General features: G+C 36.9%; 1 protein-coding gene across 2 annotated transcripts; it reads right to left on the bottom strand.

Annotated features, from left to right (window-relative positions):
- Nucleotides 1-921: 921 nt before the first annotated feature.
- Nucleotides 922-9,850, bottom strand: LOC132114730 (alpha-N-acetylgalactosaminide alpha-2,6-sialyltransferase 5-like). Of its 2 annotated transcripts, none has more exons than XM_059523017.1 (5): nucleotides 9,654-9,850; nucleotides 8,592-8,703; nucleotides 5,088-5,497; nucleotides 1,791-1,898; nucleotides 922-1,702 (listed from the first exon to the last, which is right to left on the bottom strand). In XM_059523017.1, exons 2-5 carry the CDS (start codon nucleotides 8,673-8,675, stop codon nucleotides 1,480-1,482), a joined length of 825 nt encoding a protein of 274 aa, XP_059379000.1. In that variant the 5' UTR covers nucleotides 8,676-8,703; nucleotides 9,654-9,850; the 3' UTR covers nucleotides 922-1,479. The 2 variants fall into 2 exon arrangements, with proteins under 2 accessions (XP_059379000.1, XP_059378999.1); XM_059523016.1 differs by having other exon boundaries at nucleotides 8,592-8,768; nucleotides 9,654-9,843.
- Nucleotides 9,851-14,795: the final 4,945 nt, after the last annotated feature.

Below are 14,795 nucleotides of genomic sequence, written 5' to 3'. Positions count from 1 at the left end.
AACGCCCTCCAATATCCCTAGACTTCCTGAGGGACCATTGTTGTAGTGCTAGGCACATTCCCCGGCGACTTGTGAATAAGCAGAACTCATAACACGATAAACTGTTTTTATACAGTCTATGATGATATCCCATTAGACCAGAGCAGCTCCCATAAGCATGAGCAAGAACAAAGAATGTCACACCATTAACATTCCACATTGGTCCCAACCTCTGGCTGTAAAGTTAAAATGAACAGCGCCGTTGCAGGCAGCAAGTCGATATTCTCTCACACAAACTTAGTAATGGGAATTGAAGGAAGAGGCGTGTGGAATTGCAAAAAAACAAAGACAGCTCTCTCTCTCTAAAGGTCATGCTGTCATGGTCTGAGTTGGCGGTTAGGTATGTGGTTAGGTATGGTTCAGCATTGTGCCTGATGTTCAGAAAGTAAAAATATGGTGGGATCCTTCAGTATAAAATGGTTTGTGAACCATTTTGTGACTGATAAGAGTTAATACAATTAGAAAGATATACTTTTAAGATCTGTATGTTCCTTATTTTTTACATAAAAACAATGGCGGCCTTGTAACTTGAATGTCTAACATCTACTTTAAGTTCTTTTATCTGTACAAAAACAGTTCATTATGCTGCTTGATATTGTAAACTGGTATTTGTTATTGAATAATTTGAATTTACTACAGTATATCATTTTAATTGTAAAACTGAACTTTAATTTTCTTCTAGTTATTTACCCTTAGCTGGGATTTGCAGGGAATCTGATCACAAAAAATTACTAACACAACTTTTGCAAGTGAACATCTTTTTTTTCCATTTCCATGCTCCTATTAAGGGCTTCATACGTCGATGATATAATTTAATATTCAGTGGAAAGAAGTGGGTCAGGTAAAGTGTGAGAATGGTGAAGCATCATACTAGGTCAGATATGAAAAATATTTGTTCTGTAATTTAATTAAAAAGTTTGTTGGTGGACATAACTTGTATATATTTGTTTCACATGGTGCGCCACAAGTGTGTGTTAGACCATAGCAGTGGACAAAAAACAGTGTAGTTTGATTCACAAATAAATTATTGAAATGGTCTGGGAACCTCTGATTTAGAGTAAAGACTAGAACTACTGAGAACTTTACAGTATTAGCATATAGCTATATTTACAGCTTAATTTAAGAGATAAACATCTTTTTACATGAACTAAAGACAAATCTAATGAGGCCCTATTATAAAAGTGTAATTTGAAAAATAAAATGCACAATTTGCAAATGGTTCTCTTTAAATGCCACTGAGAGAAGAAATTTTTAACATTACGTGCTTGACACTCTCCATGTAAATATCTTGGAAAGTTGTAGAAAGCCAATCTTGCTGTTTCAAGCCACTAGAAAGAACATCATCATAAACTTAATTCATAATGTGTTCCAGTTAAAATGTTCATTTGTCCTCAAAAGGACATTGAGTTCTGAGTCAGGTAACATCCCAAAGTTTGAACCTCAGGAGTCTGTGCTGTTCTTTGTAACAAGTGCTGGTCTCCAGTCAGGTTGATAGAAATGTATGTTGAACATACGTGCCCAGTTGGCAAAGACACACTTCTCTGTAATGAAACGATGGTGGCTGCCATGCCGGCCCTGCTCGTGGGAGAGATACATTTTGCATTCATCCAGCCCCGCAGGCTCATAGTAGTGATACGGCACTGAGGGCTCAGGGCTGGGAGACCTGAGAAGAACAATCACATGTCTAATTGAAATTGTCATAAACCAGCAAAATGAAAGCATTATGGTGAATATGGAAACGAAAGCCTCACTTGCAGAAGTCAGGAGGAATCATGCCATAGACATCAATTCTGTCACAAATCTCCATAGCGATTGCCATGGTAAACCAACCCGTGCTGAGCCATGAATTGGACCTTTTTCTGAATAACACAAGAGAGAAAGAGGACATGTAGCTGTGATGATCAAAGGTTCCCCTTCTTTACCATAGCTTTCCATCAAAGGAATAAATTACAGGTGCTGGTCATATAATTAGAATATCATCAAAAAGTTGATTTCACTAATTCCATTCAAAAAGTGAAACTTGTATATTATATCTATTCATTACACACAGACTGATATATTTCAAATGTTTATTTCTTTTAATTTTGATGTTTATAACTGACAACTAAGGAAAATCCCAAATTCAGTAACTCAGAAAATTAGAATATTGTGAAAAGGTTCAATATTGAAGACACCTGGTGCCACACTCTAATCAGCTAATTAACTCAAAACATCTGCTCAGTTTAGTTCTGTAGGCTACACAATCATGGGGAAGACTGCTGACTTGACAGTTGTCCAAAAGACGACCATTGGCACAAGGAGGGCAAGACACAAAAGGTCATTACAAAAGAGCCTGGCTGTTTTATGGGGAAGTCGTGGCCTAATGGTTAGAGAGTCGGACTCCCAATCGAAAGGTTGTGAGTTCGAGTCCCGGGCCGGCAGGAATTGTGGGTGGGGGGAGTGCATGTACAGTTCTCTCTCCACCCTCAATACCACGAATTAGGTGCCCTTGAGCAAGGCATCGAACCCCTAACTGCTCCCCGTTAATAAATGGCTGCCCACTGCTCCGGGTGTGTGCTCACAGTGTGTGTATGTGTGTTCACTGCTCTGTGTGTGTGCATTTCGGATGGGTTAAATGCAGAGCACAAATTCTGAGTATGGGTCACCATACTTGGCTGAATGTCACTTCACTTTTACAGAGCTCTGTGTCCAAGCACATTAACAGAGAGGCGAAGGGAAGGAAAAGATGTGGTAGAAAAAAAGTGTACAAGCAATAGGAGCAATATAAGCAATAACCGCAACCTGGAGAGGATTGTGAAAAAAAACCCATTCAAAAATGTGGGGGAGATTCACAAAGAGTGGACGGCAGCTGGAGTCAGTGCTTCAAGAACCACTACGTCCAGACGTATGCAAGACATGGGTTTCAGCTGTCGCATACCTTGTGTCAAGCCACTCTTGAACAACAGACAGAATCAGAAGCGTCTCGTCTGGGCTAAAGACAAAAAGGACTGGACTGCTGCTGAGTGGTCCAAAGTTATGTTTATGTTTTGAATTTACTTTATAAATCAGGGTCCCAGAGTCTGGAGGAAGAGAGGAGAGTGTAAAGTTTCCACAGTCAGTGATGGTTTGGGGTGCCATTAGGGCTGTGCAAAAAATCAAATGTGATTTTCATGCGCATCTCGTCAGTAATGGCGCTCCTGTGATTAGAAGTATATCTCCAGCACGTGCGTTCAGATCAGGGTTGTCAGGTTTTCAAAACAAATCCTGCCCAGTTGCTTCTCAAAACTAGTCCAAAACTGTATTGGGGTCGCTTAAACCCGCGGACATAAAAAACAACCGCAGACTTGGCAACACTGGTGCAGGTGGAGCGGCATTTACTACACAGAGCCATAGTCCACCGACAAGCTACACAAAATCGCTTTCAAAATCGACAAAGAATCGCCTGTGATTTTGAAATCGATTTTGTGTGGATTTTCAGTGAACTACGGCTCTGTGTAGTAAAGGCCAACCAATGTTGCCAAGTCTGCGGTTATTTTTCATGTCTGTGGGTCGAAGCGACCCCAATACCAATAATGTAATGTTTATCCCCTAAAATGCAAACTTTACCAAGGCAACCCTGCCAAAAAAACTTGTATTTTAACCCCAGGACGCCATTTTTATCGGGGAATCTCCTGGAAACGCGACTGGGCTAGTTTTGGACTAGTTTTGAGAAGCAACTGGGCAGGATTTGTTTTGAAATCCTGGCAAACCTGATCTGAACGCATGTGCTGGAGATATACTTCTAATCAGAGGAGCGCCTTTACTGACGAGATGCGCATGAAAATCACATTTGATTTTTTGCACAGCCCTAGGTGCCATGTCATCTGCTGGTGTTGGTCCATTGTGTTTTCTGTGGTCCAAGGTCAGCACAGCTGTATACTAGGAAGTTTTAGAGCACTTCATGCTTCCTGCTGCTGACCAACTTTATGGAGATGCAGATTTCATTTTCCAACAGGACTTGGCACCTGCACACAGTGCCAAAGCTTCCAGTACCTGGTTTAAGGACCATGGTATCCCTGTTCTTAATTGGCCAGCAAACTCGACTGACCTTAACCCCATAGAAAATCTATGGGGTATTGGGTAGAGGGAGATGCAATATGCTAGACCCAAGAATGCAGAAGAGCTGAAGGCCACTATCAGAGCAACCTGGGCTCTCATAACACGACTCCATGCCACGCCGCATTGCTGCAGTAATTCAGGCAAAAGGAGCCCCAACTAAGGATTGAGTGCTGTACATGCTCATACTTTTCATTTTCATACTTTTCAGTTGGCCAAGATTTCTAAAAATCATTTTTTTGTATTGGTCTTAATTAATATTCAAATTTTCTGAGATACTGAATTTAGGATTTTCCTTAGTTGTCAGTTATAATCATCAAAATTAAAAGAAATAAACATTTTCACTTTTTGAATGGAATTAGTGAAATAAATAAACTTTTTGATGATGTTCTAATTATATGACCTGCACCTGTACATTTAAAAAATAAATTACAATAGAAAACGGTTTCTTTACATTGTAATAATATTTCACAATATTACTGTTGATCAAATAAATGCATGCTGGGAGTAAGATATGTATTAAAGCTTACCTAAGACAAAAATAAAATGCAATGCATGCTGTCTCCTTGGATACATGTTAAGATTTTTACAAAAACATTTTCAGCATCTCATGTACAATGTTTTTAGTTCGAAAGGATGGCTCAGATGACTCGCAACAGGAAACGGATAGAGATAAAATCGATATAAGGAGATAAAAGATCCTCAAACAGACAGAAAAAACTCAAAAGTTTAAGAACATGTGAGCATTTTGCCCTGAGCAGTTTGTGTCTGATTGGGTACATCCCAGCTGGCAGCTGTCTCTAGCTGGAACTGATCCTCTACTAACCCTTAATCTACACTGATGCCAAACCGTATGCCCTGTGGGCCAGTGATACCAACCCTACAGCAGGCTCTGGTGCTCTGAACATTAGTAAAGCCAACTTACACTTACAAAGATAAGGCAAGCTAACACAAAGAAACATTACCATCCTTACCTATCTTTCCCTGTCTCCTTCTTAAAGAGCTCATCAAAATGCAGCATCTTTAACCCTGAGATGATGTACACCTGTAGTTTAGGCATCATCTGCTTCAACAGACGCAGGTTGTTGTAGACAAGGCCTTTACCGTCTTGTCGCATGTAGTTTCCTGGCCCCCAGAAGATAAAGAAGGTATTCTGGCTGGAGTCGAGTAGCTCGTGTCGGTTTCGTAGCACACGTTGCATGCTGGAATGTGCGACCACACGCAGACTGGTTCGCTGGCCCACGTCCCTCTGGTAGCCTCGTGTTGGGGCATCGTTCATACGGATGACGCACTCCCTGCGGTCAATCTCCACACCTCGACCACTTCCGGTCATGTGACCAGAGCTGGTCACTAAGGCACAACTTTTGCAATGCATCCTAAGGGGCTGAGGATGGAGATGATGAGATGTTTTAGACTTCATGTACATATTTATAATTCATTCAAGTTAGTTTCATATACTTCTGAATTTTTGTAAAAAAAAAAATTCTACAAATAGTATGATCTATTAACTAAAAACTAGAGATAAGTAGTGGTTAATTAAAAGTTACTATAATACTTCCCTTGCATTTTGATTTTAACTATGATCTCAACAGAGTCTAAAGGGTTCACATGAGGTTTTTATGGGGTTTTCTGTGTCTTGTGACGCTGGTGTTCTGACCGGGACACACATCACAGTATGGTGAGGGGCATAAAATTTATTTCACATGTTAGAGGTATTCAGCCAATCACAACGCACTAGATAGCTGGCCAATCAAAGCACACCTCGCTTTTCAGACCAATGAGCTTTGTAAGCAATGTCCCTCTCTATTTCTGAGAAATATGTCTGAGAAAAAACAGATTTGGGCCATTATCCTTTATGGAAATACATGCTCCCTGTAAAAAAGTTTTGGACATTTGATTGAGCATATGAAGCTGATGGAGGTTAAACTGCATTTTTGGAAAGATTGCATCATTATTCATTAGCAAGGATGCAACAATATGAAAATATTTCATTAACAAGGAACCACCATTTTTTAAATTCTGGACCAAACAGATAAACTTATAATTATTTTCATGCTGTGGCTGATAACTTAAAGTCAGTAATAAATTCTATACTTTTTTATTTATATAAATTCAAGATAAAAGTAATTAGTTAAATTTAAAAATGAAATAAAAATATCAAAAATGCTACAAGTGAATTTGGGTATCACAACATATATTTTGAGATTTGCTAATACTTTTTGCGATATTAAATTATGAAGAGTTTTTAAAGATGTAATTGAGCATTAGATGACAGCAAAGGTAATATGAGCATGGCAATTAAATATTTTAAAAAGCTCAGTAATATCCAATAACCACCAATATAAACAAATATTTAAAAAAATCTATTTTAAGGTGACTTCATTCATATACTACATTGCTAAAAGTAGGTTGACAATAGATCAAAGCCATCACACCATTCATAATTAACTTTTCGCATCGGACATGTCCTCTGAATGTTTTCAAGCTACTCTTCAGGGTGAAATGAAATTGGAAAACTATTTCCTTCCACTGATGGTTAGAAAATGGATTCGATTTTTGATGAAGACTTGTAGGCCATAATTCATTTAGCAGTCTTCCACACTGGCTGTTCATTTGCACTAATACAAGCTAATCTTCAGTTTATGACTTACAAAATTACTTCCACAGAGTATCCATTAAAATCTGGCTCTGAATCCTGGAGCTCTTATTAGCTCGGAAAGGAGTGCTCTTTTGACTAATGAGAACTGGTAGACTTAAGAGCCGTTTCTGTCAGTGAGAAGTATGATAGAGATGCCTTATGACAATGAGATTGACTCAGAAGAATACTAGAGGCTTTTTTGGGCACAGGTATTGTCAGGGTCAAATGTAAATATGACAAAGATGTCAAAAATAGACAAAGTTTTCACTGACAAGAACACAGCTCTCTTAGATGTTTTATATTTAGATGCTTTATATTTCATCATACCCATAATATAGGCATAGTTCACCCAAAAATATAAGTTCTATCATCATTTACTGACCATCGTGTCTTTGAAAACAATTGTGAATCTTTATATATTGTGGAAAACAAAAAGGGTTAGTTATAGCAGAATGTCCAAGCTGCTCTTTTCCAGACAATGAAACTAAATGGTCACCATGACTGTAGAGCAAGGATTTTCTTTACACTATGTACTTGTGTACTGTTACAATATGCACTACTGTTTCTGACATAAAAAATATTGTATGGATTCAGAAGCCTTTGACTATAGTGAATAATGCTGCTTTTTGGTGCTTCTTCTTTGGAGGGGTTAAAGCAAAAAAAATCTTTTGAATGAAAATTGTTCCTCAGCCAAACATAATTCCACAGCCATACCTGTTGTCGGGGTTAGTAAATAATGCAGAGCTTTCATTTTCAGGTGAACTAGCCCTTTAATGACAAAAATATATCATCCATGTTTACCTGATATACTTATGGTAATCAGTGTGCATTCTCTCATTATGCACACTATATACATATAAGTATATGTGCATTTTTAGAAACCCATGGAGAGTAAACAGCATTCCTGCACAGTTGTAGTGTTAAACCAAATCTTTGGTGACATTATAGAGCACAGGTGAAGGAGGGAAAGAGAAAAGAGAGAGAACCGAGAGACAGATTTACATCCTTGATAGTTCTGGTGATTACAATGCCTCAAGATGAGGCCAAAGCTTGACAACACATGCTTGCAGCTTCCAGCTTTATCTGATCAGGAGTGAAGGAAGAAATTATAGCATCACTGGAAGACTTTAAATGCCTGCACCTGATTTATCATGAAAAACTGCAGAGACAGAAGACAAACACACAAAGAAAAAAAAATGTCAGAAAGAAAGAAAAATGGCCAAGTGTCCTGAATATTATAGTGCACTGCATATCATATAATGCCAGTGCCAATATAATAATGCTTATCTGTCTGAGGATATTATTTGATGACTAAGGAGAAAAGCAACTGCATCAAAACTGTTTAATTAAAAATGTAGATCTTAATTTATAAGTTATACATGGATTGGAAAATGATCCAAATGTCTTGACTCAACCAAAGAGGAGTTGATAAGACTTATGCATGAGTGAGCATTATAGGAGACCCAAGACTGGTCAGACACAGTCTGAGAAGGGAGATTTTAAGGTAAACATTTAAACATTTACTGTGTTTTCCAGATGTCTGTGAAACATATATATATATATATATATATATATATATATATATATATATATATATATATATATATATATATATATATATATATATATATATATATATATATATATATATATATATATATATAGAACAGACTAAGGTGCTGAGCATTCAACTTTCACACACAAAAATAAAAAAGATGTAAAAGCCCTAATGAGAGGAATGTCTGGAAACTTGTTGTAAAAATACATTTTAACATTGTTAATCATTATTAATCATTTTAGTGCTTGATTGGATTTTACAGACCTAATAAAATTAAGTCACCTTATGATCAATGATGCTCCTGTAACCTTCTAAGTGGGATGTTTGCTGTTGTAAAACATCCATCTGCTGTCCATCTGACTGCATCTGATCTTCTGGTGTGTCGGTAAAACTGCTGTTGTACAGGAACAATAAGCTTGTAAGCACGCTCACAACACCAATCAATATGATCCCATGACGCTGAAACAAGAGTAACAAGAAACTTGTATTGAGGATGCTCAGATTATCCTTGATCAATGCTTCCACTGACAGATGCATCAGTAAATTAAGCCTCATTGAGGCATGAATGAGATTAAAAATGTACCACAGTATAGGACAAAAGAGTTGATACATAGCTTCACAATGAAATATGTTCAATGAACTGAATGAGCAGCTAGTGTGAATAAATAAAAAATAAAAACATGCATAAAAATTGCAAGCCTAATGTTAGGGAAAATTGCGTTAACTTCAAGAATCTTTTTTTTTTACAGTGTAGTTTTATTGCAAGTTTTTAGTAAGTTAAATTATGTTTTCCATTACCCGCAGCATCACTGTTTGTGACAAAAGGCTTTTTAAAATGAAATTAACCAAAATTATAAAATAATAAATAAAATTTGCCTACATCCCAAACAAGAATTTACAATAATATATATAATTTGTACTCAAATTAAATTGCATTGAATTATAGAATTTAATTTATATACATAGCAATTTTAACACAAAAATGTGTTCACCAAATATTAAATTTGGTAACATATCCATGACAAAAAAAATTATCCAATTTAATATATTAATCATGCAGACATATCTAGTAAATAGTCTTGATTGGAATCACGCTTACAACAGTTTCCACCAAAACGGTATCAGGCAGTACAACTTCCCATTGACAAAACTGTCATCAGAAAGAAAATAACAACAAAAAGGCAGACAGATTCTGAAAGTCTGCAGAAAATTTCCTATTCATCAATGATTACGTTTTTTGCTGTAGAAACAATAACTGGAGTAACCTGACACTGTGTCGGAAGCTACGTACCATGGTAAATGTCTGTAAAGTTACTCTATAATGTCAGAGAGAGTTAGCGTTACCGTTCGCGTCTTCATATTGTGAAGTTTAAGTCTGTCCGTTTAGTCCAGACGTGTTCTTTAGCCTCAACGACAGCAACTTTACAAATTCACTCTTCCCATCTTCAACCCAGCACATCCGCTCACACATCTTCACAGTCACACTGACGCTCCACTGGACTCTGTTAGGTCTACAGACATCCGTCCTCACGCGGGTGACGCGGCTGCGCGTTCGCGTGCGCGAGGTCTTAAAGAACGCCTACTCTCAACAACTTACATTTAATTTATTTCATTTAAAATCTTTTGAAAATATTGTAACCCGAGACGGGAGTTGCCTATATTTATAAAATGTTTAGGTAGTCAAAAACGGTAGCTATAAAGCTCTAAATGTTAGGCTAGTTACTAGGTCACTTTCATTAAAATGGGCTGGTTGAATTTTAAGTGGGTGCAGTACAACATGTGAGATTGATAGATAGTGTTGTGTGTGTGAGTCTAAAGGGAATGTGCTTAGTGCTGTCGCCTACACAAATAACTAATGTAATTTTCCTCCTTTGTATATTTACAGTGTATATAAATTTGATTTTGACAGCTGGCGAACATAAAATAACAGCTCTCCCTTGATTGTTTCCCATGTAAAACAATATCAAATTAGGATCTTCTTGTTAACTGCAAACTCGTTACAGTATATTTTTGTAAGGCTTTGATTTAAATTCATTTCATTTTGGATTTACAGTCATATAGGTACTTCCATTTTATTTCCTCAGACCTTATAAATAAAATGTATATGTCTTTTTAGAGGAACTTAGAAGAAAATAAAATAAATAAAATACTCTTCTAGAGTAATTAATGATTTGTACTGTGCTGTGATGATATTACTGTAATTCAGTTTTCAATTCCCCACGATGTAGGCTTGATATATGATATATGTTCATGATCAGCAGTATGCAGCGGATTATATTTGATAATTTTATATGTAGCCATTTGATATTTCTGTCTGAGTTCAGGCTGACACATCATGAATGATTTTTAGTATGACTCATAAATCATATGTTCAGTTCAGATATGTATTTTTTCACAAAATAAAATGGTATAAAATAATAAATTAAAGTACTATCCTGAGTATGTAATAGTCATCGCAAACCTTGACACTAAAACCTTTGGTCGGTCAGGAGCATTCAAAAAACACCACAGTCAGTTTTCATAAACTGTATTCAAAGAGACAGAAAGCCATCACAGGGATGTATATTTTTGATGCATGTGCTTTTAAACTCAGCCTCAGGAATGTATTACAGTGCATTAATCGATGAGAAATTCTGGGTTGCAATATATCAAACTCACATTCATTTCCCTTCGGTCCGCAGTGAGATGTCACTTAAGAAACCATTATAATCCATCAGTTTTTTATTATTATGGGGCACAGTGACTGACATATTAAACAATGATTGTGATTTATAAAAGTGTACCATGCCAAATGCCAAAACAGAATTATTATTTTGATAATCTAACAGTCAGTTCTCAGTCCATCACATGCACTGTCACTGTGATATTCCACATGCATCTTAATGGATCTTCATTTGATGCCATAGAGGTCACTGACACCATTATTTTCATGGTTTATGAGGGGTGACGCAGGTGACTTAGAATGACAGTCTGGTAATGTGAAGTGACTTCAGCTTAGAAATCACAGCCTATATCCCAATCCACCAGCATATGGCAGGGATGTAAAAGATACCATCTTCTCGTCTAAAAATGGCACGCAATGTGGCAGAGCTTCTCACAGGAAATCATTCATGATTTATGGATGTCTTGCTGTGTGCTTTAGTTTTGTTAAATATATATATATTCCAAAGAATTATTAATTACACGTCTGTGCACATGATGATTGAAGAAGATTAGTTATGTTACAGAATGATATTTTACAATTCACTTTCTCATTAATATCTGTGTTTAAATCAATGCGGAATTAAATTCATGAATCCAACTCAATCAAATAAGTATTTGGTCATTTTTCAGCATTATTTACTTCATCTAGGAATCATTTTACAATGACTTGTATATGGTTGTTTGTCTGTGAAAATAAAAAAAATTATCAAAAGAAGCCAATGATCTGAAGCACCCAGGATGAAACTCGCTAATTTCCTTCATTGAGCGTGTGTGAAAACTAGAAAAGAGTAAAGGCATCTGGGAATTGATTCAGTGTTTGTTGTCATGGGAGACAAATGAGAATTAGATTTTGCTTGCCCTCCTGTCTGCCTCATCAGGATATATGATTAAATCACTCCTTGAGGCTGAGTTTTATTCTGATCTGTGTGTATTGGGGGACAGGGGAGACAGGAAGATAGTTGGTGATGTGTTTGGCATTAAATTAAATCTTATTTGAATTAAATAGTACTTCTTCTCTGATGAAGTCACTAACTGCTGCTCTTCCAGTGGATGGACAGATCAATTTTCAGAAAGATTACAGTGGTGGCATTAAAACCATTACACCTATTGAATGTCCCCATAAACATGGAAACCATTGTGTGTGTAGCTCAAATATCTAATCAGCCAAACACAGGGCGGCAACTCAGTGCATTTAGGCATGTAGATATGGTCAAGATGATCTGCTGAAGTTCAAACCAAGCAACAGAATGTGGAACAAAGGTGATGTAAGTGACTTTGGACGTGGTATGCTGTTTGGCACCATACGGGTTTGTCTGAGTACTATTTCATAAATAGATGATCTATTGGGATTTTCACACAGAATCATCTCTAGAGTTTACAGAGAATAGTCCAAAAAAGAGCAAATAATAAAATAGTGATATTTTCACCCCAGTTCTTTAGGTGAAAACATCTTGTTGATGCCAGAGGTCAGAGGAGAATATCCAAACTAGTTCAAGCTGATGGAAAGGCAACAATAACACAAATGACCACTTGTTACAACAGAGGTATGAAGAAGAGCAAAACAAACTTTGAAGCAGATGGTTTACAGCACAAGAAAAGCACGCCTCCCTTATCAGCTAAGACCAGGAAACTGAGGCTCACAAAAATTGGAACACTTTGGGCCTCTTAGTGCCAGATGAGCATTTTGTAAACGCCACAGCCTTCGTAGTATTGTTACTGACTATGTCCATCCATTTATGACCACAGTATACATATCTTATGATGGTTACTTCCACAGGAAAACAAAGCTCAAATAATCTCAAACCGGATTATTGAACATAACATTGAGTTCACTGTTCTCAAATGGCCTCCACAGTCACCAGATCTCAATTCAATGGAGTATCTTTGGGATGTGGTGGAACAGGAGATAAGCATCATGGATGTGCAGCTGACAAACCTGCAGGAACTGCGTGATGCTATCATAATAAGCACAGCATAGACAGTTCATGGCCTTTGATTTCATGCATTCAAATCTGCAACCTTTCATTGACTCTGCACTGCACTACTCAACAGCTAGTCAGAAATGTTCAGGGATGTCTCCATGAATATCTGTGAACAAACTATTTTAAGATCCTGAAGTAGATGGAGCCAACCAAGACCCAACAAGTGTCTGACCTTTTACATGGGACCCTGAACAGATGTCTCCTCATAAGACAGTGTTGATTACATGGAGAAGCAGGGGACACACTTTCTGAATGTTAATATATTCAGAGCAGGTGCCTGAAGTGTCTCTAACATGGAGCAATCCTAAGATTAGACAGAATAAACAGAAAGCATGGAGCAGGTGTCTGTCCTACCTGAGGAATTGATTCAAAGTTTTGAAGCCAAGCTTGAATGTGTCTAAGTTTTCCAAACCATGTTTTACTGTGCGCCTGAAAATAGCTTCTGGGGGGAAAATTTACTTCACTTGTAATCAGGCTCTCAGATCAATCTGAATGAAAGAGACATGTGAATATTCCAGATGGCCCATTACTAAATTACTTTATACGGATTATGAAATTACAGCAGTCATTTTATCTGACTCATTTGCCCACAGGTACTGTTTTAGTCTTTATAGTAGCTCACTGTTGTTCAAAAGGGATGAATGTTTTAGGTTACGAAACTAGCCTGGAATACAATGAGTTTTAATGCAATTGAACATTTTAGAAATAAAAAACCTTCTCCAAACCAATGGGAATCACAACAAGAGGGCTGAGGGTCTCATTTTATGTACTACTTTTTTTGCATATGCAAATTATATTTATTTATTCCAGAATTGTTTTTTCAATTAACAGTGACTGGAAAGACATTTATAATATAAAAAATATATTTCAAATAAATGCTTTTTTTTTACTGTATATTCAGCAATTGATAGAATGATTTCTAAAGGATCATGTGACATTATTCAGTCATAGCAAGCAAAACACACTCACAAACACCTGTCACATTCGCTTAAGGAATAGCAACAGTAAGCTGCTCCAACGGTACAATGATAGAGCATTTTAGCATAGTTATTTTTATCTTAAAAAACAAAAACACTTGAAACATTACATAACTTGTTAAGAGACATATTATATTGCTAAGATGATATTTATAGATTTGGCTCTTCTCTGAGCAAGCTATGCCTGCAGTGGCACTGATATCCCAAGCACCTTCCGTCCATTTATTCAAGCCTGTCAACATAACACACTTGGTGTTTATTCTTAGAGTTTGCTGCTCAGAAGTTCTTGCTTTTTGATGTTTGATGCCTCATGAAAATATCACTCAGGAAGATGAGCCCCCAGCACAACATGTATACTAACTGATTAGCCACAACAAGTGGGATATCTTATTCCTTCTGTTAAAATAACTAGTGAGTCCCACCACAAGTCATTTAATATCAAAACACAAGTGAGCATGCAATGCCAGTGCAGAGGCATGAGCTTGTTGGTATTTACACATTTTACTGCAGCTCGTGCTAAGAAGCTTAAAGTTAGCCAACAATCTGAGATGCAGTGCCACCGTTACTCAAACACAATTCACTCAGCAATTTATACACCAACTCGGGCATTAGTGTATAGTAATGTATTAGCGGATTTATTTGTACTTAAAACCATTGCGCAAAGAATTTAATGAGAGACTTGATTTACTATGTGAACAATTGTGAGAAAAATCTTAAAACATCTGAGAAAATAACATCAAAAAGATACTTGAAACAGACAGGACACTACTCTTCACCTATAAAATGTTTACCCTGATGCATCATATATTATAAATTGTACCTGT

Source organism: Carassius carassius, chromosome 34, assembly GCF_963082965.1.
Source record: "Carassius carassius chromosome 34, fCarCar2.1, whole genome shotgun sequence".
In the NCBI taxonomy this organism is placed as follows: Eukaryota; Metazoa; Chordata; class Actinopteri; order Cypriniformes; family Cyprinidae; genus Carassius; species Carassius carassius.
The sequence above is the reverse complement of the archived record's forward strand: the minus strand, read 5'-3'. Positions and strand labels throughout refer to the sequence as shown.